General features: G+C 38.5%; 1 protein-coding gene across 2 annotated transcripts in view; it reads left to right on the plus strand.

Moving 5' to 3' along the window:
• Window positions 1–26,763, plus strand: part of LIMK1 (LIM domain kinase 1) — an 82,338-nt gene that overhangs the window by 24,443 nt on the left and 31,132 nt on the right. The window contains exon 2 of one of the 2 annotated variants that reach the window (XM_063449509.1): window positions 252–348. In XM_063449509.1, coding sequence (XP_063305579.1) covers window positions 252–348 — 97 coding nt within the window. Of the gene's footprint in view, window positions 1–251; window positions 349–5,695; window positions 5,786–26,763 lie in introns of those variants that run through there. The other variant, XM_063449518.1, reaches the window with a different exon arrangement.

Raw genomic sequence — 26,763 nt, forward strand, 5'->3', positions numbered from 1 at the left:
TTGCTATGGTGAAATCTTCTCTATCGGGAAGAAACTGCTTAATTTCTATGAAATTATAATTTATAAACTTTCTGCATCATTATAGCTTTCAACAGTGGTAAGAATGGATGACCGGTTATATGTGAAGGAAATGTACATAAAATATCAATTACAACGTCCCCCTAAGCTGCCTAAATGTATTAATTTATAACATTCAAAATCTCTTTTGTTTACTAATATGACAACATATTTTCTGTCTACTATTCTTCCAGGAAATGAGCTACCGTTGTGTTCCAGTTGTGGACAGCATATTTATGATGGACGCTATCTGCAGGCATTGGCATCTGATTGGCACACTGACTGCTTCAGGTAGGTGTAACTTTTATAACAAGAAATCTCAGGATGGAAAATAACAAGCATCAAAGTATTTATATTTTCTACGGGGGAATAAGCATTGATAATTTCAATAAGGACGCTTGCTCCCGGGCCGTTTGTGCCAACAAGTTGGCGTGAGTGTGTAAAATGTCATGGAGTGTGGTGACACACCATGTCACACAAATGTAACTAGATTGTGAAAAGGGACATGTGGCTTTTTGTTTCAGACTGCCATGCTTTTGATATGTTAATGACCTGAGCTAATTCATCACATCAAGTGATGTCACAAGACAGGGTTTAAATAGACCTGCATGCATTATCAACTGCATGTGATCAATGAAAAGCCTGGGTGAATAATAGTCTTGTTGTAGGTGATATCCAAGTCAGCTCTGTTTGCTTATACGTGGTGGGTTTGAGCCATTTCATGTTATGTTGCTGTGTGTTTGTGTGCAAATAAATATGTGCTAAAGTTCCCAGGAATAAAGTTTAAAAGAATAAAGTTCATGCTTTATTTAAAAAAAAAAAAAAAAATCATCTTTGACCTGAGGGGACTAGGATAGGCTGGGTTATTTGAACCAAAAGCAGTGTTTTGATTGGACTAAAGTTTGAAATCTGTCACCATCTTTACATATTATTCAAGGACCCCCCACGGTGACTGCTCCTCTGTGTCTAGTAGCTACGGGGGAAAGGTAGTTTAACTTACCCAAACTTGGTCATCTTGCCGGTCCTCTTCAGCTCTTTGCATTTCATCTGTCAGTAGTCTTCGTCAGTGTAATCTCCCTACTTTGTCTCTTTATGTCTTTTGATTTTTACTTTTAAAATACTAATTTTTGAGGGGGGGGGGGGGGTGTGGAGGGGGGTGACAGAGCCTCTTTAGTTCTTTAACATTCATTATTATATTTGATTACATCTTATTATTTTGCATTAAAGAACTGCAATGACCTTACAGGTTTAAAAGAACAGGTCTACTATACCCAAAGCACTTCATTGTGATTTGCGTGGTCTGGGTGACTTAAGTGTCCTTTGAAGGGGCGCTATAACCACAACAGCCAGCTGTAGTAGTTATGGTGTGCCACCATACATCTAGCTCTGTTTTCCAGTTTTATGCCGAACTGTTTTCAATGCAAAATGATGATAAAAGTGTTTAACAAATTACACAGAAACGGTGAGCAGGACCGGGAACATGCGGACAGTATAACCACTAAAGCTCACTGTGGTAGTTAAGATGCTTAGAGTTGCCCTTTAATTCTAACTTATCTAAAAGTAAAAAGTAAAAATGTTTTATGCTTAACTGTTGTGAGCTGTGAGATTTTATTTCTATAATGAAACACAATAAAAGGTTAGAAGGCCCAGACTCGCTTGTTTGCTCTATGAAATATCACCAGATCCCTTGGCCAAGGATTCAATTACTGATAAATGTAAAGATGAAAAAGCACTTAGACAAATGAAAGAGACTGCAGGTTTTCAATCTGTAAACAAGTGAAGGTCACAGTTGCCAAAACATCGTGACCAGCACAGATTGCATACAATCTCACAATGCAATGGAGAATTATCATGTGTTTTTTCAAGTCTTAGTGTCAAAACAACATAACTTTCTCTAGTGATGTTCTCAGTGAGTTATGTAAGTTCGCACCCTGTTACTGCTGCTATCTTTTTTTGCTTTTGGTGCTTAGAAAAGGAACAGCTATTTTTTATCAAACAGTATGGGGGTTGTGTTTTTTTTTTTTCATTTTGAAAGATAATGCTGCTGGTAATGTTGGAATGATGCAGGTATTGTTAAAGGGGCATTTTAGTAAGCATAACCACTGCAGCTTATTGAGAGGAATCTTTGGTGCTTTCTCCTTTTGTTTTTTTTCTCAAACCCACTACCGTTACGTTATCTAGAAGTGCAAGGTGGAAGTGGAACCTAGTACCTTATTTTAACCTATTTTTACATCATGTACTACAATGCAGAATAGTGTCCTATGTTCTTCCTCTCAGAAACACCATTTGTTCTGTAGAGCAATGATTTGATAAAAAACAACAAACTGGGTTTAAACATAGCAAGTTCTTGTCATTTAAATTTTAACGCTTCTATTTTACCTACTTGTGATGTCTCAAGGTATGATTTATTTCGGATAATGACGTCTTTCTCTGGTTCCAAGGTTTATCCTTATTTATTAGTATCTCTTCTTAGATTATGATATAAAAACACCTATTTAGAACAAAACATTTGCTATAACTGCTTTGCCCAATGGATTTTAAATTTTTTTTATGAGAAATCCACATAATGTGCATGGCTTTAGCCTGGTGACCCATTCCTTAAATAGATACCTCGTAATATCCATTGTACTGACCTATTCTGGGCAGTTGCCTATGCCCTAAGGCCTGAAGTACATAATAATGTGCTGGTTCAAACAAGTGTTGACCCACTAAAATAACATGGACCCCACATGACGTGGAATCTCATGACCCAATAGTTAAAGGAAGCCTGGCCTTGGACTCTGCTCACCCGCTGAGGTAACGTTAGCGAGGTCCACCACGCTCCTGCTATGATGATCACTGGTTTGCCCTGCTTGAGGACACTTCCCTAAGCAGGGCAAGCCTCCTCAGTGACGCTGACATGCTGGCTTCATTGAAGTCACGCCACTCCATTCATATACCCTTTAGCAGCGCCGACTATGGGGTTTCCATAGCAACCACTATGGTGAGTGTCTGCCGAGGAATTGAAAGACACATGGGAGTAAGAACTATTTTAATTAGGTTTTTGTCAGAATCTATGCATTTGCTAGCAAAACTGCTAGCACAATGTTAAATGGAATTAACTGCTCTTTTTAAAGAGCCAAAGTTGTTTTGGGCACTACAGGTCCCCTTTAAGAGCCACTAACACAGCTTGTAATTGTTTAAATCAATGCCTTGCATGATTAGCTAATAACCAGATGTCAGCAGCTGTGATAGCTAACAGGTATCACTTGTAGAGAATCACAAGCTCTTACTTCAATATCAGCCAGCCACAGGGTATGTCTCTCTAAAAGTTCACCTGTTGGAGTCTTCATTAGCTTTCTTTTACTTGAGCTGGACTGGAACTCCTGGAGATAAGACAGCAAAAGAAAAAAGTACAAAATGTCTGAAATACATCTTTAAGGAGGGTACAAATAAAGTGGAGTGCTTCTGCCCAGCATTTATACCTTGAAATATTTAATTAACAAACATAACATTCCAAAAAACTATCTCACTTCTTTCCAGGATATGCCAGCAGTCGTCAATCCCCTTTCCTTGTTGGTCCAGGGGTTTACTTTCAACTCAGTTTGTTAAAATGCCCGAGACCCTACATCTTCGTATAAATGCATGCTCTGAAGACCAGAACAGCATTATTGGATATTCATACAATTTTCCATGTTGATCAAAAATCTTACTGAGCTGCTGCTTAACTTACCTGTGCTAAAGTTAGGAGATCATGATATCGTGGCATATCTTGGTAGTTGTAAAAGACAGGGTAGGATATTGCTTCTCTAGTGGGACACCCAGTGGGAGTAAACTATGGCCGAGGTATGTTTCTATCCTAATGCATGCACTGTAGTGTTTATAGTTACTTCCCATGTACCCGTTTCTACATGGACCTGTAGAGAAGAACACAGCCTTTTCTATATTTAACGTGTTATACATTTGATGGAACCCTTAGTGGTTACCGTTTAAGGCAAAGATGACAAATTGCACTTTTTTTTGGATTCCTGAAGCCAATGTCATGAAAATGTTCAAAGCCATCACTCCATACAACATACTCAAGGAGTTTTTATGTTTGTTTCCATGATGATTGTGATTGTTTTTGGAAGCTTGTCCCAATTTCCAATAAGCAAAAAGTTTGTCCTCTCCAAAGAAATTACACTTTTATATACAGATTAAAATTAATTTGAATATTCTTTTTTGGAGAGACAGTAGTAATATTTTAAATATAAATATATATGTAATAAAATGTACTTTATATTGCTTTATGAAAAACATATTACAGCAGATTTGGTGCTTACTTTTGAACGTTACCATACGTTTTCATGGAAAAATAAGCAAAATATATTTTTATCTACCATGTTTGTTTTTTTAACCACAAAGAGTGTAGTTATTCAGAGACTAGAAAATATGTATGTGGTTTTAACACAAATAGACTTAAAAGTAAATAAGATTAAAAACAGAACCAAAACCTGAACCTAAGTGAAAAGGGGAAGTTATGAATCAAAAAAATGTAAAAACAAAAGAAACAACACAGTGGGGTGATCTATAAAAATAGTTGTGTCGTTAGGATTGACAGACCATTAGATACCATCATATGTTCCTGCTAATTGCTCATCTTTTCTAATTTGACTTTGGAAATTCTCTCTTTACTTCTCTGGAAATTACACCATTGAATTACACCATTAGAAATGACCAGTACAGTGTGTTAACTTTTTTTTTTCATGTAACGCTTTATTTTCTTTTAAAGGACCACTATAGGCACCCAGACCACATCAGCTCAATGAAGTGGTCTGGGTGCCAGGTCCCTCTAGTTTTATCCCTGCAGCTGAAACTGCTATGTTTCACTGAGGGTTAATCCAGCCTCTAGTGGCTGTCTTACTGACAGACCCCCTTCACCCAGCGGGAGGTTGGGGGGGACCTAATGACCTTATAGTGCCGGGATAACGAGTTTTTTTTTTTCTGGCACTATAGTGCTCCTTTAAATATTAATTTAAAAATTCAGCAAATTATGTCACAATCCAGTTCACTGTAGGCACAGCTAGGGCACACATTGCAAATGAGGAGTAGAAACAATGTTAAGATTCTCTGCTCTCTGTATGTTTTCTCAATGCTGACTGCCAGATGTAAATGCCATAATTTATTACAAAAACTGACAGGGAACTAATATGGAGGCGCCCAGCTGCAGAATAAACAGGACTGGATTTCTACATTTAAGCTATATACATATTTGATCAACTGGAATAAATAAACATAATCTTAGAAATCACGGTGATCATAAGCTTTTCTTGTTATTTTGAGTGTCATTGTAAGTATTTCTACAGAAAGGTGAAACCAAACTCAAATCAGGAAAACTGTATTCTGGTTTGATAAATTGAGACGACAGTTTATATATAATTTTGAGAAAAGAGTCGTCCAGCGATATTGAGGATCAAAGGAAGAGTAATAAAAAGCTGTTTGAATAAACTGAGAAATGTTATCACAGTGTGCTGTCTGTAAAAGTGAAACAAGCTGTGTGAAGCTGGTTATCATGATGACTGTATGGGGGGGTGGGAGGGGGGATGATAGTCTGTTCTGGTAAAGCAGCAATGTGTACAAAACTTCCTGTTCTTCTATATTACTAATGGAAGGGGGAGACTGGATACAGGACATAGGCAGATAGGTCAGACATCTGTGAGAACAGACTCTGTTAAGAAATGGAGCAGAAGGAGCTGCCAGAAAAACCCCAGTAAGTACAAGTTTTAAGATGTACTTTTCTCAGTACAATACTTTCTGCCCTATTACTAGTTTTGGTTAGACTGCACTCGGAGTGCAGATGTGTATTTACTATGGCTACGATAATAATACATGCTTATTTGTGTTAATAAAACAGTTTGACTTGTACAAATATCCAGGATGGAATGTTCCCATTGTCTCCCAATGGGATGTAAGATGACTGATATCAAATGGTTCATTTGTAGATCTGTTTCTTTTACATCTCAAAAAAAGTTTTAAAAACAATTACCTTAAATAATGAATTTGCCGCATTCAAGCATGCCAACTAATTTAATTTGTATATCACCAATGATGGTTTCGTTCATGTTTAACCAAAAAAAAAAGACTGTGTAAAAAGAGTCCTAGGTGGGGATATATATCCTGTTTCCTACCTTTAAGGTGCAGGAGGGTGACTTTCCCTGGGGTCCAGTGGTGGCTCAGGTGGATGGGAGTCAGAGTTCCCACTCTGACTCCCTCCTCCTCCTTCCTCCCGCGTGGGCTCTCTGTATGCTGGGAGGAGTGACCGGGGAATCACTTCCTCCCAGCAGAGAGGATGTCATCACAGGGGGCCCGGTCGCGCTGTTAAAGTGCCCAGCGCTGACCGGGCCCCCTCACAATCCACATCCATCGGGTGGCCCTGACGGCATGGGCCACCCGATGGACCCCTCCATATGCGGCCCCGGCAGTTTGCCGCCCGGGCTGCATGTGGTGATGGCGGTACCCGGTCACAGGAGTACCGCCAGCTCGCGCCCGCCCGCTCACCCAATCTGTAAAAAAAAAATTGACAATCCCTACGCCCACCTGGAATCCTGAAACGCCCACTAGTGGGCGGTAGGGACCAGGTTGACGACCCATGTTCTAAATGAATGTATAATAGTTAAAGTTACCATAGATTTTGTGATAATATTTATATACGTATCCTTTATATACAGTAGCTAATCTAGCGGGGAAGATAGATTGCAACATACACACATAACATCCAGCTACATATTATTTATATGGAAATAATAATATATCTTGTAGTATTCGTATACCATGATAGCATATGGGTTACAGGGTTGAAAGGATACAGAAAGATGATTCATAGCAGAATTTCATAATAACTCAGCAACCCTAGGTGTGGCGTGATTGATCATTATCTCATATGACGTGAAAGAAGACAAAAAGGAAGTGCACGTAATAGTTATATGTGATCACTGACCACCACTAGTGGAAGTTCAATGCAAGATATTAAAGGGACGCTATAGTCACCAAAACAACTTCAGCTCAATGAAGCAGTTTTGGTGAATAGATCATGTTCCTGCAGTCTCAATGCTAAATTCTCTGACAATAAGACAATTTGGTAGTTTCTGTATAGGAGGATGTTTATCATTAATGCATACCTCTCGAGTGACTCTATTTAGGAGGCGGGCCCAAATCCATCTGTCCTTCTTTTCTGTCTAAATGCCCCTCTTTTCTAGGTACTCCATGGTGTTGGCGTGTGCATAACAGAGCTCCACAGCAGTAATTCTCACAGTGCAGTAATGTTTCTTTAGACTACTATAAATGTGTTTAGAAATCAGTCTGTGTAAATAATAATATTATAATAATAATAAGTTACATTTTAGTTGCATAATTTGTTATTAGCAAGTCATCTAAAATTTCTGAGAACAGCTCCACCCCTGGCCGCGCACCCACAGACACCCCTTAATTTGAAGTGTCCCTCTTGGTCCATTTGGAATGTTGGGAAGTGTGTTAATGTATATTGTATATGTCCTAGAGCACTGGCTCTTAACACCTGGATTGCGACACATTCCTTTTTGGTGGATACTCAATGCTTGAAAACGACATGTTGTTTATCAGGCCCCAGATTACTGGCCACAAAATAAAAATGTGTACTGTAGCTACACTGCCTTCTCAGTGCAATGGAACCTCCGACACTGGGAAGAGTCTAGTGAAGGTGTTTTACGTAAAGATTTTTTTATTATATTACAATTTTTTTTAAAAAAAAAACAAACATCACTGTCCTTTATGATTGTACAATACCGTGCTATACATCAAATTAAATATTTTCCTTGTTCAAGTAAAGAATAACATCAGTTGCTAAAGTTTTTTTCGTGACAGATACAATGGGATATTTTCCAGACATTTAAAATGGTGGCTTGTTTGATATCTTCATATTTGCAGAGCTTTGTGGGTAAAAGTCTCCTATACCACTTCCTTTTGATAATTTGGGAAGGGAAGTCCTGGCAGTAGACCAAAGATAGGTGGTGTAGTCTTCTGGACGGAACTATGACTCAGGTAGAATTATGGTTTTCAAGATAAATGGTTATAGATTTAGCATGAGTAGTTTTATATACCAGTGACACTACAGGCTGTAGAATAAAACAATAATTTGTATTAAAAAAAAAAAAAAAGTATGTATGAAACTGTGGAAGATGATATAAGCTGATCCAAATATGTTTATTCATGGCTTGCATTACTTCATTTTTGTTTTCAGCCTGAGACTTCAGATAGCCTACCCAGCCCCTCATAATTTTATATTAAATACCTGTGTATATATATACACAATATATATAATACATATTTAATAATAATAATAATAATAATAATAAATCATTTCAAAAGAAATAGAATTTTAAAAATGACTTATAAAACATTGTCCCGATCTCTTGTTAGTGTTTGGACTGTCCCTTTAAAAGTCAGCTATCTTTTTCTATCATAATGAAAGGAAAAAAATAGCTTTATGAATTCTGCAGAATGTTGTGTTTACTGAGACGAATTTCAGACTTACATGTATATACTGCATCCCCATAGCGATATAACCGGCATAACATTTGCTGCTCCATCAGTTTTCTTATCAGGGGATACAAACTGGATTAGCTTGATTAGGAGTGGCTATTTTAATGTAGTAGTAGTGGAATGGGAAAAGATGGGATAGAGCATGGGAACATTAATGTGCCCAGAGACGGAAGTGAAGTCCCCGGAGACACAATCACAGCCTGTTTGTATAAGCAGAATCAAGTCTAGAGTGCTGCCACTTGTGATTACAGTGCTGACCATGCATGCGTGATTCTAGATATGCTTGAAGGGAAAGCTCCAAAGACAGGTACTGAAATAAGACAGTACAGGACGAGGAGGGAGGGTATGAAAGAGGGGGGGTGCTTTATATTGTTTAGGTACAATTAAATGGCCTTGACTGTTTTATCAGTCATCATTACTTTCTTTTATTTATTTATTCAAATGTGATTTACAGAAGTGGATATGTTAAGTAAAGGGACACTACAGACCCCTAAAGCAGGGCTTGACAAGTTTGCTTGAAATCTAGGGACCAGCTAAAAAAGTTAGGAGACAGATTTTTCAACGTCAAAAATATAAAATTCTTAAAGTCACCAGAACCACTAAAGCTTAATGTAGTTGTTCTGAAGTCTATATACTACTATCTCTGCTCGCTTTTCAATGAAAACACTGACTTTTTAGACTAAAGGCAGGGTTTACATTGCTGTCTGGTAACACCTCTAGTGACAGACACTCAGACGGCCTATAGAAGATTCAATGCATCTCTATGAGGAGAAGTTGATTGGGCACCATGGCGTTTTGCAGCGCATGCGCAATTGTCTTCCTATGTTTTATATGGGGAAGAATTGAATTGGCTGAGATAGTCAAGATTGATGATCTCAGCCATGGAGGTGGGGCCAGCTATGGTGTCACCAGTACGGCGTGGGGAAAAGGGTGAGTGAAAACAACTTTGCCATGTAATTTGAGGGGGGCAGGTCACCGAAACACACACACTCACTGACAAACACACACACTGACAGACACACACATACTCACAGTGATTTGACACACAAACACTGCAACACTCACTCGCAAAACATTACTGGGATCCAGTGGGGCTGCTGTCATCTCTCTGCTCTGTTCCCTAGAGCGCTGTTGAGTGATCCTGGGCTGGAATTACGTCATATTCCAGCTTCCGGCATCACTGGAGGGTTCACAAGGGAACAGAGCAGGGAGATTACAGCTCCCTTCCCGTCGCCTCCTCCCTCATTCTCATTCAGCCGCCCACCTTCCTTTCCTAAGATCTCAATGAGCCGACAGCCCACCAGCCTGCCCGACCTGGTGCCTGGGATTTGTCCAGCCCTGCCCTAAAGCAGCTCAGCTTCCTCTTTTTTTTACATTTTTATAAAGGTGGATATATCAATAGAAATGTTCACTTATACACGTTTATAAAATAACCTTCTTACACTACACTTGTTGTCAGTCAGACAGGCGGTCCTGTTACTTCCTGGTGGGTTAGCTAAGTGGAGCTAAACTCAATGGGCACCAATAAACACCTGCCTTGCAAACACTTCTCATTGAGCTGCTTTGAAAAGTCTGTGGTTGGACAGCCAAAGAAACTATGGGTGGGATTATAAGAGGAGGGCTTGCAAAAGCTGCAGACAAGAGATCTGCTATATTTGCATGCTGTTTTTTGGTATACCCCCAATATAAAAATATATATTTAAACGCATGCATGTTTTGATTGGGGGTATATCTGCTAAATAGTGATTTATTGTATTTGAGCACTGGAGTGCCCCTTCAAGGCTGGAGTAACATTATGCATTGTGTGCTGTATTCACACCCACTCATCTTGTCTTCATTCTACCTCCCTTTTTCCATATCGTAATGAAGCATTCAAATATGCTACAAGCACAATACAATGGTTTAAAAAGGGAATTTGTGGAGATTTGTTAACGGAATGCCAAATCTTAGGCTGAAATACTGGGAACCAGACTGATAGAGAATTGTTCAACGTTCAATTAATGTATTGATTATCCACAGTTCCCACGTACATGAACACATTATAAATTATAAATAGTCCAGTTTTACCTAGGGTTTTATAAATGTGAGTTTGGATTTAAAAAAATAAAAATTACAAAAAACTTGAACTGAATAAATGAAATTGATTAATGATCTGGAGTTTTCCTTTAAGCTTTTCAAAGTAGCTAATTTCTCTAAAAGGTATCTTTCAACTCTGTAATATTTTTGTAAAACCTGTAGTTCCCTTGACCGGTTTCTGTAGTTCCAGTTTTAGTAATTTAATGAATTTACAGTGCTCCTTTCCATCCCCCACTAAAAACATTCCGCTATTTTATCACAAGGTCACTTCTAAATCTAAAATGCTGTCCTGTGTCAAACAGTATTGATGTTGTATAAAAGCACTTTTTCCTGCAGTCAGCAAACTTCCAGAGAGCTTTTTTCCTCTGGCCCTCTCCTGTTTGCTGCTTCCTATGTGTGTCTTTGATCTCCATGCTGTGGATTTAACTGACTATCTGCAGTCCGGCAGCCTTGAGTGAGTTTTCAGAATGATGACCTGCTGCGGACCTCTGACTAAGTATGTGACTCATTTCACTCACACGTAGAATAATAGAATACATTTTAGTTCTGGATGCTCGGGACCATTCTGCTTACTCACAGGTTAAAGCTTTTGGAATTGAATGGATTAATCAAATGATTCTATGGCATTAACACACATAGTGGTTCGTAATGGAGAAACTTTGAAGACATTGTGTGTTCTTCAGCTTTGTGGATAATATTGAGTGAAACATAGAACGAAGACAAATACATTGTTGTAAGACATTTATAAAAATAAAAATAAAAATCCCCAAAATACAAAACTAATAGTAGTATGTACAAATAATAATAGTGTCCCAGTGTTTTGTAATAACAATTTAAAAAAAAAAAGAAAATGTTTAGTCTAATGGGATTTTGGAACAATTTTTTTGAAAATATTTCTTCACCAGGTCAAAAGCAATTTTAAAGGATCACTATAGTGTCAGGAAAACAAACTCGTTTTCCTGACACTATATAATCCTTAGGTCCCCTCCCTCCTCCTCCTGCTGGGCTGAAGGGGTTAAAAACCCTTCAGCCACTTGCCTTTATCCATCAGCTGGTGACCTCCCACTCCGACGTCAGCTCCCGAGCTCAATGCTTTCCTATGGACGTTCTGCGTGCTCAGTGCGATTTTCGCATTGAGCGTCGGGAAAGCGCCTCTAGTGGCTGTCAGGAAGACAGCCACTAGAGGCTGGATTAACCCTGCAATGTAAACATAGCAGTTTCTCTAAAACTGCTATGCTTACAGCTGCAGGGTTAAAACCTGGGGGACCTGGCACCCAGACCACTTCATTGAGCTGAAGTGGTCTGGGTGACTTTAAACAAAATGACTCAAGTCCCAACTGAGCTGTGATACAGGGGTTAAAGCAACAACAACAAAAATAAAGTGCAGGTATATTGACGGTAGTAGAACAAAAGGAAAATAATGCACAGACGGGTTATTCACAAAGATGTGAATTATTAGTGAATTTTAGGCCAAAATAGATTATCTGGAAAAAAATTCAAGTCAGCTATCTTTTTACGTTCTAATCTGAAATTACTTTGAATTCCTGATAATTCATAGTTTAGTCAATAACACAACCAGACATAGCGCTTCAGGAGAATAGTAAATAATGTGATATTGAGTAGAAGACCGAAAAATAAAAAAGTTAGTGGAAGAGATAGTTTTTAAAAGGAGGAGAGATATAAATGACGCTAGGTGTGAGCACATAGTTAGCGGTAGACTTTATAAATGGGGGAGAGAGAGATAAATGACGCTAGGTATGAGCACATAGTTAGTGGTAGAGTTTATAAAAGGGGGAGAGAGATAAATGACGCTAGGTGTGAGCACATAGTTAGCGGTAGAGTTTATAAATGGGGGAGAGAGAGAGATAAATGACGCTAGGTATGAGCACATAGTGGTAGAGTTTATAAAAGGGGGAGAGATATAAATGACGCTAGGTATGAGCACATAGTTAGTGGTAGAGTTTATAAAAGGGGGAGAGAGATAAATGACGCTAGGTATGAGCACATAGTTAGTGGTAGAGTTTATAAAAGGGGGAGAGAGATAAATGACGCTAGGTGTGAGCACATAGTGGTAGAGTTTATAAAAGGGGGAGAGATATAAATGACGCTAGGTATGAGCACATAGTTAGTGGTAGAGTTTATAAAAGGGGGAGAGAGAGATAAATGACGCTAGGTATGAGCACATAGTTAGTGGTAGAGTTTATAAAAGGGGGAGAGAGATAAATGACGCTAGGTGTGAGCACATAGTTAGTGGTAGAGTTTATAAAAGGGGGAAAGAGATAAATGACGCTAGGTGTGAGCACATATGTTCACCAATTCTGCTGTTATTGTAAATTCAGATTACATAGAGACGAGATGAGATAAAGATGACATGAATCTCTAAATAATGGTTTTTTTTTACTTTCTGCTTAGTATTGCCTAATAAAAGCTAGCCTGACACGTGGAGACAACTCAAGGGAAATTATGAAATCTGTACAGGAAAATAATTAACAAACAGTGGATAGTCCTTGATTGCCACATTTGCAAATTTTTTGCCTATAAATCAAAAGGGAACCTTCTTTTTCATCGGAAAATAGCCACATGAATGTGAAAGTTGGATTGGCAGTAAAAGGGTTGAATGTCTAATTTGCCAACAACATACAGGGCATCAAACATTAATGAAGCGACCCCAAGGTCATTGATGAGGGGGATGTGGATAGGGCGCCGGCCCAAATGTCCAATTAATTTGTGCATTTTAAGATTGCAGCTGACAGCAATTGTTACCAGCTGGTCAAACTATGCCCTGCACCCCCTCCGTGGGATTTGAAGTGCTGTGTTTACCACGTCGATACCAACATTCAGAGAATTGAGCACATAGCTCATGTATTACAGAATCCCACAACTAATACTCTTTTCCATTATAATTCAGTAACGCGGTATTCTCTAGTCTAATATACAGCCCATGTGTTACAAAATACCACAACTACTGTGTGCTGTGTGTCAAGATGAAAGTGTGTTAGATTGATTATTAGCATTCAAAGCATCAGTGTGAGTTATACTATCCCCATGCAATTATATTTTATTTTACTCCACATTGGAGTATTATATGTGCACCCTCCTGAGGGCAACATGTGCTAAGTGAACAGGGAACATGTTGGCAGAAGAATTCTCAGCAGTTGTGGATGGAAAAAAGTGACAAGAATTTTCTGTGATTACACGAGGTAAAGATAGGACGGTCTGTCAACATAGTAGCCTACAGTAAAGTTCCTCTGTGTGTCAGATTGTTTTTAACCCTGTTCTGAAATACAGTACTGCAATAAATATTGTAAAGGGTTGAATATACTAATTAGCCTCCTACCTTAAATACTTCACTAAACACAATCACACATTTAAAAAAAAAAAATGAAGTGGACATGCGCACTGTGCCTTACCCTAGTGCAGGGGTAGGCAGCCTTCGGCACTCCAGATGTTGTGGACTACATCTCCCACAGTGGTCTTACAACTATAATACTGGAAAAGCATCATGGGAGGTGTAGTCCAGAACATCTGCAGTGCCGAAGGTTGCGTATCCCTGCCCTAGTGTATAAATAAATTAGGGATTTAGTAACTCTGCGTTACCATAGAGTGATTGCTCATCTGGCATATCTAATAAGAGGGAAAAGGATTTGCTGTAAAAAAATATCCACAATATGGATCCAAAATTAGAGTAAAACATATGGGGAATGAACTGCAGCAATAATAGCCAACCCCTATTGTTCTTGCTATTTATCATAATAATTATAGCTCATCAGATATTGATTTTAATACAAAAAGATAATCCTGCACTCACTCCCATCATTCCTGGGCAGCAGCAACGACGACAGTACACATCAGCCCCAATATATAGTAAAATCCAAAGGGAAAAAAAAAGTTACCTGCGCTCTGTCCTTAATCCCTATGTATATTTAGACAAATGGAGGTCATTTAGTTACTCCAATGGCCATTGGAGAGAATGCCTGCCTGCCAACGTCAAGGCAGACCCCCCTAAGCAGGTCCTACACTGACCCTTCAGCCTGCTTCCCTGAGCTTCTGGCAAAGATATCTCTAATGAGACAGAGAGGGGTATTTTTTATATACACCCCTATATACTTTTTAACCCTTAATAGGGAACACATGGGATGTGCGGCAGCATGTGTACTGTGGTCATTGCTACCTTTTTTTTCCCCTTAGATATTTATTTGAGTATTCAGCACAATCCACAAATTGTTGCAAGTCTCTGTCCAGAATGTCAACCTTTCACACATATTATGTGGTATAACAGTAGATAGCAATATGCAAGAGCTACACAAATGTTCCCGTTTTCTCACTTCAAAAAGGATGATTTAAAACCCTGATTGGTACCTATCTTGTTAAAGATCCCTTGTTCCTTAAAGCCCTGCACCACATTTTCTCTGGGTTAATGCAGGCGACAGCTCATTCACTTCACAACATGAATTGAAGAAACACAAGTGAATGGAAGCTGGGTTTTCATTCATGTAATGGAGTGGCCCTCATTCATTTTTTTCCCCAGTCTAAATGAAATGCAGTAAATGACGTCATTGCACATGTGTGAGCAACAGATTCCTTTTCGTTAAGTGCACGTGTGTGATACCATGTTCGCTCATTGTTTTATTTTATCTATATTTAACGATGCATGCTAGTTAGGCAAGTTCATTTGCAAAATAAAAACCAAAAGACAACAAACAAGTAAATAAAACATGCAGGAATTTATTTAGTTAACTCTTACATTGCTGTCAGTTTTATTGATGGGGAGCTGCGTGACACTCACACCAAATATTATAAGCTTTTAACCCCTTAAGGACCAAACTTCTGGAATAAAAGGGAATCATGACGTGTCACACACGTCATGTGTCCTTAAGGGGTTAAGAAAAGCAGATACCCTGGACAGGAAATTAGGTCTCAAAGGATTCTGTCCATCCAAAAAGGGACATTTGTAAGTCCTGGAACTTGTCGTATGTGTTCAGTGTGGCTATTTCAGCCTTAAATTTGGAATTCACTTTAAATTCCTGGCAATTTACATTGTAGTGAATAACTCTGTTACTGGTTAACCCTGTAGGTTGGAGACATACGGTAATTGCATTATTAGTGCTGAATTCTAGAATAAAATCTGAAAAATGTTTCCAAAGCCATACTTTTAGAGATGGGCAATAAAGCCGGGAAATCTTTGAAATTCTGGTGTGAAATTATTTGTTTAAAGTAAATTTTAAATATTCCACAACTGGGATTAATCATTCTAGTGCTTTATTAGGCCATCCCTTCAACTAGATTTGGAGATGATGACATGTAAATATCAAAAGTAGCCTTTTTTTGTAACAGATTCTATGTGATGTTCTTTTGAGAACACAGTACAGTGTTACACTATTTCCTCTGCAAGACTCAAGGGGGTTTTGCATTTAATTGGCTGCTGTCCTCCAGAGGTTTTGGAAATGGCATATTCAGCCAATAATAACCATTGCTTGACTCAGCTGTACCCACATGAGGGTATCCTGGAAACCTGAACTGTTAAACATCCCTCGGGATTAGGGCTGATAACTCCTGCCATATGGGAAGTGGGAGCGACCAAATAATACATATATTACATGCCCCACATACTTTCCACGTGTCTTCCATTATATTTTATTTATAGCATGTGTGACTATGTTGCAAGCACAGACTACACGTTAGCATTTACAATGACTATATTGGGTCCTGGTGTATGAGGAATTAAAGTTATGTGTACAAAATAGGGGGTGAGCATGGAAACCTGTCTAGGATGATTGTCAATTCAAAATACATAGTGAAAATACGACCAAAGTGCTGTCCTCCATGTAATGAAAATATAGTGTCAAATATAAAATAGCAGCAACTGAAAACAAATGTGAAAAATGAAGGATCTTGGATTGATTGATTGATTACTTAATTAGTCACAATAATGAATCATCAGGCTATGTTTTTCTGATTTGTTGTTTCACAGTTAGATATCAATGATGAAAAATGATGCTGCGATTAATAGTGTCAAAAATGTGCAGGGAAAATATCACGTGCAAGAAATAGTTTGTTTAAAGAACATGTTTTAATGTGTGTTTGATGTGAGTTTAGAGGCATAAACAAAACAGTACTCAATGAGTATCCCAAATAGATAAAGGGACTCAGTGAGAAAGAGCACAGTAAGAGACAGGGCAAGTGTAAACGAGAGTAGTAAATCCATACCTTTATTATTACTAATTAAAAACAGAAGGAATAGAGTTTACAATAATGTTTGGACACTAGGGGAGGATAAATACCAGAAAGAACTGGTGCAGAGCAGGGCAAACCCAAAATAGAGGTCCCTGAAAAAACCTCCTCTTGGGTGAGAGAGAGGGACAGTAGTTTTAGATGTAAACAGGGTTATATAGGGTTAAATGTAGGCTCAGCAGGAATAATAGTAGAATAGTAGACCATGTATAGTAAAGTAAATATGTGAACTATAGCCAGTAACTTAAGTACCAAGTAACCCCACCCTCGGCTAAGGCTATCAGTAAACCCTAGCAAGGGTTAATAACCAAAAAACTCTTTAAAAAACACATTAATACCACCCGACGTGGCCCTAAGAGATGTGTAACCTGTATTACCTTACCAACAATAAGTGCAGTAATTGTGGAGTGTTTTGCATAACCCTGTATTGCATACCATGACTAATGACCAGTCTTCCTACATTACTAGCACCTGAATGTACCCATAGTAGACATAACCCTTTTACAAACGTAATCACCTACTAAGTACTAATACACTGTACCATCGTTGCTTAATAACTTTGCCTCGCTAAGCCTCTAGAGTGATTAACTGTAATTTAAGTTTTTTTAGACGTACCCTACTCTCAAAGCTTCAACGACAACTCACTAAGTCTACCTATTTTGTAAACGTACTATTAGTCTAACTAAACAGCAAACATAATCTTCTATAAACTACTGCAAACGTACTACTAGATATTGCAGTATCAAAGCTTAAAATGTATAGCTTCCCTAGCTAGTGCCTACTTAACCTCACTCTAGCAATGGTTATCCCTTGTTATATTAACGCCTTAAAAATGTGCAGGTCAGACAGGAAAGCTCACATGTTAAATGCTATGTCTACCCACTGTCTATGTTTTCTCTCAACAAAATGTAAAACTTGTGCCGTATATTCATATGCCATGTTTTGATTGTTATGCCTGTTACTGCTTACGACTGCTATCGGGGCTGAGTAAGCCTATTGTTATATCATGCACAACAGAAAATAAAGAATAAAAAAAAATAAAATACATCAATACAAGCAGGATTAGCGAGACCTAAGAAACTCAAAAAAGATCTCTCCCTGGGTTACCTCGGCACCGCACGTAGCTAGTGCCTACCCGAACCAACTGACCCTAGTGTAGCCAAACTGGTAAACAAAAATAAAGGAAACTTAAATAAATGTGCTCATTGTGCTACCAAGTGCAAAAATGAAGGTGCTAGGAGCTAAGGGCTCCTATTTGTTTATGCCTCTAAAATACATATAAGGATTATGCCCTGTTTCCTATAGAGCACAGTTTAGGCAACCTTCCCCTGGAGTCTGGATATTGTGGTTACCACTTTATTCTTTCGCTATATATTTGTATTCTTAATATGAGTTTAGCCAACTTGCTAACCTATCTTTACTTTATGCTTATATTAGTACATTGGGGTTGCCGTGTTAGTTAATGTAATTCAAATGCCAAAATAAGAAGGGTATTGCAGTATGCGGTCATACTTATTTTTTTTTACTTAGACTGACAATAACGCATTTCCCTGTTTCAGAAGCAATAAGCTCTTCGTTAAGATACACACACATACACACACACGCACACACACAGTACACACAGTTAATACTCCCATATAGCAAAAATAGAGATGCACATTAAGTTTTAAATAATTACATGGAAAATATACACGATTACTACAAAGAAACACCCATTATGTGATCTGTGAAAATGCACAGATAATTAGTACAAAGGTACCCACCCGCTCGTTATCTGATCTGTGACATGCAGGTGGGTTGTCTCACATAAAGCTGATGTCAGTGTTTTGTCTTCTAAACATGTTTGCATGCATCTACACTTTGCACTTGTTAGTTATCAGTGAACTGTTGTGAATTGATGTGTAAAATAGGTATTTTTCTATTTTAATACCATTTTGCACTAAATTGTGTCATGTCCTTTGTCGATGCATCACAATTCGCTGTTTAGTAAACTATCTTCAAATTATCACTTGTCTTTACAAATGTCCTTTGCATAACATTACGACACAGTGTATTCCGGTTTTTGGCAACAAATTAATTTAAAACAAAACACAGGCTAAAACACTTTCACTATATCGATTAGCTTATCGTAAATAGTTTCTATATTACTTTGTGTAATAATATAAGTTTAATAAAATAGTTTTATGTCCTATGTGACTTTTTTCTCTTTTTTTTTAGAAAAGAGATGCAGTTTTATTTTCTGAGTCATATCCTTGATGTTCTGTCACAATTAGCAAATCATTTAGCTCCAGACCTCTTCCTATCTAAGTTTCTATATATATATATATATATATATATGTGTGTGTGTGTGCGTGTGTGTATAGATATAGATATTTCACTGTACTCATACAGCCCATGGTTTAAATGCAGCCCACATACAAGACTGCTGCAGGCTGCGGTATTGCCGGGGTTTCCAGGGTTACTCATGGTTGGCCCTCTTGTGTCTCTGCAGGAACCAGGACAATAGGATAACTGAATTGTCTGTTAAAGGGACATCTTATTTGTATGTTAACTCTTTATGAGCATTTCAGCATGAATTGCTATAAATAGAATACTTATTCATGTACAACACTAAGTATTTGATTGTTTTCATGTCCATAAAATTGTTGTGTTTTATTTTTTACTTTTTGATTATATATTTTTTTATTGATTCATACAAAACTCAAAACTCCAAGAGATGTATGTAAACTACATAATGTTGGGTTAATTCATACAATAAACTCCTGACATAGAATGTATTTTCTTTTTAAAAGATGACCCAATGTATTTAACTCTTTCCTTGCTGGAACCCATCTCTGGATCATAGATTTGTGTCATACCGTGGAAGAACAACTGTGCTTCCATACTTATTTTTTATTCAAACTCCGGTGTTTTTTGTTATTGTTTTATCCAAGCAGGGACATTTCCTGAAAATTTGGATGTATTAACCATTTGATGTATACTGCAGAGTTACATGCAGCAAAGTATACATTGTTTCAAACTATAGCTTCGATTTATTTCCAGCTGATCACGTCTATCAACAGTTTACAGCTCCTGATAAGCCATTTAATGGTTCAGATCAGTTTAATTCCAGCCATTACAGACTTATGGTTAGCCTATACATATTTGTTCAAATTTCAAAACTGAAGCCTAAATTTCCTATTGAAAATATCTGCCTCTGCGACTTAATTCCATTTATGGGGCGCATAACATTTCAGAAATGGCCTCTTCAAATTTGACAACTAAAAGATGTCAATAATTGCTTTTTTGCACTTCCAGCCAGCAGGCAAATAGTAAAAAAAATGCCTTTGGGGATTTAACACCGCTGGTAGGGGTATGTCTACTAAATAGCAGTAAAAAAACAGACTGGCAACAGGGCAGATATTGATGCCCAATTGCTAGTTATGTACCCCACGGGGCCTGTCAGCATTGGGTTAGAGCTATTAATTAAAATAAATGGAGGGTCCCTATTTCCAACCCCATTCATTGACAGCAAGTGGTGGTTTATAGGAAAATATAAAAGAGGGTGGACATGCCATTGTCCACCCCACCCCTCAAATTGTGGCAACATTAAAACCCTTGGTGGTTAAGCATCCCCAAACCCCTAGCCAGCCACTCAAAACAATAAAAGTAAGCAGCCTACACCATCACCCTAATTATCAGATGTCTTCTTCCTTCTTCAATCTTCTCGTCTTCGGCTCCCAAAAAAGGCTAAATAAAAATCCATTAATTCTACTTTAAAAGACCTTCTGAGCACTATAAAAACGTCATTAGAATTAACTTGTTAAAGGAACACAATAGTGACACACATGTATTTAGGCCCCTGACCCCTGTCAGCAAAGTAAAAAGGTGCCATACTCACCTTTTTTTCCAGCGGCTGGCCCTGCCCTGCTCCACCTCCTTGGTTGAAATAATCAAACGTGACAATCTCAGCCAATCCAATGCTTTCCCATAGAGAAGCATTGGGAGGCTATTGCGCATGCGTGGCAAATCGCAGCACAGCACCCATCAGAAATTCATCATAGAGTTAAACTGAATCAATCCATCTCTATGAGGAATGTTACAGAGCTTGGAGACGCTGAACGTCAGTCCTGCTCGCAGTGCAGAAATTACCCAGGAAGCACCTCAGGTGGCCGCCTGAAGGAGTGGCCATTAGAGGCGTTACTAGGGAGAAATGTCAACACTGCCTTTTCTCTGAACAAAGCCTGCAAGGACAGGGTATACTAAACAGAACAACTACGTTAATCTGTAGTAGTTCTGGTGACTATAGTGTCTCTTTAAGGTATCATGAGAACCCTGGCACCGTTTTACGTGTTAGCAAACAGTTTAACCACAAAGTGTTGAATCCAGTGCCAATTTGCTCTGATGCTATCCTTCCGCTTTTGTGTGAGGCTTGAACCGGTTAGCAGTCCGGGAAATAAGCAACAAATTGCACTCTGAATATTGCCATTTCTTTGATTTAAGTGGTGTCTAAGAGTGATAGTGCTTATTAAGATAATGGCTTTAACAACTACCATTGCAACATTGTATAAAAAAAAAATCATTAACATACAATCGACATGGAAGTCCTGATTTTTCACACCTGTCCAGCTGTCCTGTTGCTGAAGACATTAATGAAGTCTCCTTAAAAGTACAGGAATAGCACATCTTGCTGCATTACCCTGCCTATCTACCTGGGCTGCATATACAATGTGATAGCATGCCCTATATTTGCTTCGCTGCAGTGCTAACACTCCAGTGCCACCCCTATCCAACTCTTCATACCTCTTTTGTGTCGAATCAGTGTATACTTCACAATGTTCTCTAAATGATGTAATGTTATAAAAAAAAGATATGCTACACACACACAAAATGTTTTTTTTTTTTTTAAATATGCAGTTTTTATTATTTTGCACAAAAATGTGCATCCAAGCATATCTGCAGATATGATACTATTTTCAACATGAGTCTCCCCCTCCACCCCCCCCCCCCAGATAAAATTATTCATTGATTCTGCATTTAAATAAGATGTTTCCATTGTATAATGTGTCTTTCACACATTCCTTGCATGACTGTTAGATGTTAGTTGTCTTACATGTTTGTAGAAGCAGTTATTTTAATATATTATTTCCTCACAACCCCAGTTTTAGCAATGCAGAGTACCTTCCTGTTGTGGTGTAGGGGCTTGAGTTCACTGTAACTGCAACATACATAAATCTATATGACACTCACGTACACAACCTGCGTATGCTCATTTCAGTAAACAAACAGCTTCAGTAGGAGGACTGAGTGGGGTGAGACTGGGCGCTGACAGACTCACTGTAGGAGAGTGCAAATTAATCTTACTTGTCAAATCATGACGGGTTCTGAGCGAATGGAAGCATTTATGCAGCTTTGGCCAAAAACTCTCATCATGGCCAGTAAGCAAGTGGTTAAATATCTAGCTACATCACGTATTGATAAATGGTATCTGCATGGGTGCTCAAAATGTCAGCTATCCTTTAAAGGGACACTATAGTCACCAGAACAACTACAGCTTAATGTAGTTGTTCTGGTGAGTATAGTCGCTCCCTTCAGGCATTTTTTATGCAAACTCTGCCTTTTCAGAGAAAAGACAGTGTTTACATTGCCCCTAGGGACACCTCCTTAGATGGCCACTAGAGGTGCTTCTTGGCTCAGGGCTGCACAGTAGGCAGCCCTGCCATTCAGCGTCCCCACACTCTGCATGGGGACGCAGAATTTTCCTCATAGAGATGCATTGATTCACTGCATCTCTATGAGGAGGTCCTGATTGGCCAAAACAGTGTTTGGCCCCACCCCCTTGCCAATTTTAGCCAATCCAATGCTTTCCCATGGCACCTCGATAATGTCCGTACGTTCATAAGAAAGAAGAGTGCATGTGGCCAGATCATGATGTCATTTTAATCGTTATTGCTACGGTATGGGTTCCTTAGGGTTAGGGAGGGGTTAGTTGGTGTCTACACTCGATTGGTTGTGGATTATAACACCCATCAATGGGGGCCATATGACAGCCCTCTGGCCTCCATGTAAGTAGAGTCAGTAGTTCAAATCATGGTTCCAGATTTTAACACCATTTATGCTGTGCTATTTTTGTTACCTTCAGCTGTAGCCAGAATATAATCATACCTATATTGAAATAGAAAAACAATACAAATTAATACTTATCTCAAAGAGATACAATGCGGCAGCCTCCCAGGTCACTACCCAGAAAAGATGACCTTACACAGCAGAAATATGGGAAAACAAAGAAGTTTGGGATACGGCTGCAAATCTACAACAAACAAAACACATACATAGTGTGATACAGTATAAAAAAACAAATCGCATAAATGTAATGCACTCACAGGATTTTGTAGAAAATTAAGCCTTAGGGTGCCTCCCCGGATAGCAATGGGGGGGCCAAATTATCCCTTCTGTACTTCACCGATAGATACACAATGCAGGACTCCAGAAATGGTGAAAAAATAGCAGCTTTATTGATAAGGTGGGAAAAATACCACCAAACAATTAATAAAATAAGGTATAAAATAAGATATAAAATATCAAGAGGTCTATATTGAAATAGCCACTTGCAGTTAGAGCATCCCTCCCACCTATTATACAATCCAGCCCTGAAGTTACACAGCTACATAACTGCCTAGTAATATAGTCCATGAAGTTGCATTTTTTACTCAACTCTGTGTCTGCTGGTGATCTGAAAGAATTTGTGTTTGAAGCAATTTCCAGTTGTGCCACAAAAAAAAAAAGGAAAACAAAATGTCTTCTTCCCTCTAAATTGGCAGTAAGATGTATCCTTGGGGATCAGGAAGCTTGAACCAGACTTATTATCTACAGGCCTCCAAACCATCCCGATATCGTCAGGATATTCCTCATTTTCTCATCCTGTACCAACGACCTGACTTTGGGGACACCAGGGAACTAATCCTAACATACATAGCGTAAGCATATCATTAGACATGCTCGGACTATGTTCAGGTCACTGGGGCCCTATATATAGCACAAAAACTGTGCTCCCTGCATCGTTTGCCCTCTATGGGCTGACTTTACATGACTGGCATGCAGTGTGATGTGCATTCACGCCAGGAGGTCCTGCCAAAATAGGTAGAGTAACACTATGTTGTTAGCAATACATGCTTATATTCCTAACTCTATAGTGTTCCTTTAATTTATTACTATTACTATAGTGGTCCTTTGAGAAGGATACAAGAGTGCACAAATGAGCTGAGATATGTAAGCTTATGTACAGAGCAATAAAGAAGATTTTTTTCCTACAATATTTTCTCTCAGCTGGTAAAACAGCAATTACAATGCAAGTAGCACAGATTTCCAGTAATATCAATCATTTTTACTCCCATCAAGAGGAAAAAACAATACTTGCGACAGAAATCAATGCGAAATGCAAAGACCATTTTCCTGACTCATTTTGAATTTATTTTATGGTATGAAGATATGTAGCATGTCTACTGTTCATACGAGAAAAATAGATCGATTACACTTCTTCGCTATAGGATAGTCAGGGTTGGGATACTGACGGAGGTGTAAATACATAGAGAATAATTGGAAGAAATGGTCATGCTCATCATTTCTTCCAATTTTTCTTAAAAATATTTACAACATTCTTATGTGACTGCTCCAATGACCTGAAACTTGTATGAGATTCTGCCAAGTACATACAATACTACAGAAACAGAGAAAGTACATTTCTCAGTGTGTATGCATTTTTTTTCACGAGATTAGGTTTCAAGCACACCTGGGGCACCAAGGATGGCTGATCTAGGACATGTGTAGCCAACAGGTTGTTTATTGACATTTGTTTCTACAGATTCCAGGACTCTTAACCAGATTATTCTCTGCCCAGTGCTGGCTCAGTATAATACGATTTATGGTTTTGGAACAGGTGGAACACAATATTTTAGCAACGCTGCCAGCAGATATCTCAGGGCCCCCTACTAACCCAGTTTGCCGCCCCCCTACTGCAGACACTCTCAGACAGATACAAACTCACAGAAACACATGTATACATACACTCTGCTTCCCACACACAGATATACATTCCCAGCTACACAGAAACACACATTTGCAGACACAAATTCACACGCAAATACACAATACTAGAAACACACAAAGATTTACACACGCATATACAATACTAAACACACACATTCCCAGATAAACACTGTCACACGCAGATGCACAAAATTACACAAATACACACTCATTGCCACACACACATGCATACACTGCCACGCACACACAGAAAGTTAAATACACTTTTGCCAGCCTCCTACTGTCACACATTTTTGGTGGTTTCTTTGAGGTCTAGTGAGGTGTGAGCTAAACAGGATCTTGGCTTTTGTCTCTCCTGCACGGTATCACATGTGTGCTGGTAATTGGCAATACGAGGCTATTCCAGTCTGGTCGGAGGACCGCTCTACTGCAACTGATAAGTCTTGTCTAGTGTGAGATATTTCTACCTCCCCAACTGGAGCACACTGGGGGTAGTGAAGGAACATTATCACATAAATTTCCATTGGTGTGCCAGTTTGTTATATATAAAATTGTTACTCCATATTTATACCACCTGCCACTTTATGTTCCTCTTTTGTATTTTTTGCTCTTTTTTTTGCCATATATATTTTTGGGTGATCGATTACATGCACAAAGTACTGTAAGGAGGAGGGGGGCTTTTCTATTAGCATCAGTTTTAAATTATTTAACAGAGTTCAATTAGTATATTGGGATATCCTGTTATTGCTCAGACCGGAAATAGAGTCTTAAGAAAACCCTAAAAAAAATCAGTTTAAAAATAACCTGTTTGGTTTTCACAGAAGCATTAGGTTATTTTTAACTGTGCAGCTAGAATTCTGAAAACACAGTAGGTACATTTCCTGTAACAAGTCATTTTCCCACTGAACAGGGCCTCTCTGTATCAGTCTTACACTGTGCTACAGTCACTCAACAGTTTAATCACTAACCACAAAATTGCACTGGATTGATAACCGGATTGCAAAATATAGGCAAAAATTGCTGATTTCATAAAAAACGTATCCACCATATTGTAGCCTGCAATTTGTAATTTGTTTTTTAATTCACTGTAATTCTGAGTTTAATGACTTATCATGTGTGACATATCTTAAACATAATTCCCTAAACTGTGAAATGTCAGTAATTGACAATCAAATATAATGTTTTAGACACATTTAGCCGCTTTAGAAAACATCTATTTTTTTTAGTTGAGCAAATATGTCCTAAAAGTGCTATTTACTCGTCAATTACCAAAAGTTAAAGGGAAACTATAGTACTAGGTAAAGAAAGTTGTTGTCCTAGCACTATTGTGACCTTCAATGCCCCCTTCCCTTGCGCTCCCCTTTACCCCGCGTGGTGCTGGATGGCTTAAAAACCCTTCTGTCACTTACCTTATTCCAGTGCCGATGTCCCTCGGGAACTGGTTCAGGCTCCACCTCTGCTGATCCTCGCTGGCAGGGGGACCTAATGCCCATTTGTGGCAAGTGTTGAAGTTTCCTAACCACCAGTAAGGGCCTCTAGTGGCTGTCTGGTAGGCAGCCACTAGAAGTGGAGTTAAGCCTCAAAGGTAATTATTGCAGTTTCTCAATAATTGTAATAATTACAATTACAGGGTTAAACTGACAGGGTCACTGCATTCAGACCACTTCAATGAGCTGTTTCAAGATAGAGTATCCCACTAATATAAGAAGAGCAGAGGCATATTAATATGAACAGCAGAGCCATATAAAGCTGTGTATTCTTAATAAGAATTGAATGACCTTCATTGATGTCATGAGGTCTTTAAGAACCAGATATCTGTGTGATTACACCACAGCAGAA

The sequence above is a fragment of the Pelobates fuscus genome, chromosome 1, assembly GCF_036172605.1.
Source record: "Pelobates fuscus isolate aPelFus1 chromosome 1, aPelFus1.pri, whole genome shotgun sequence".
Taxonomy (NCBI): Eukaryota; Metazoa; Chordata; class Amphibia; order Anura; family Pelobatidae; genus Pelobates; species Pelobates fuscus.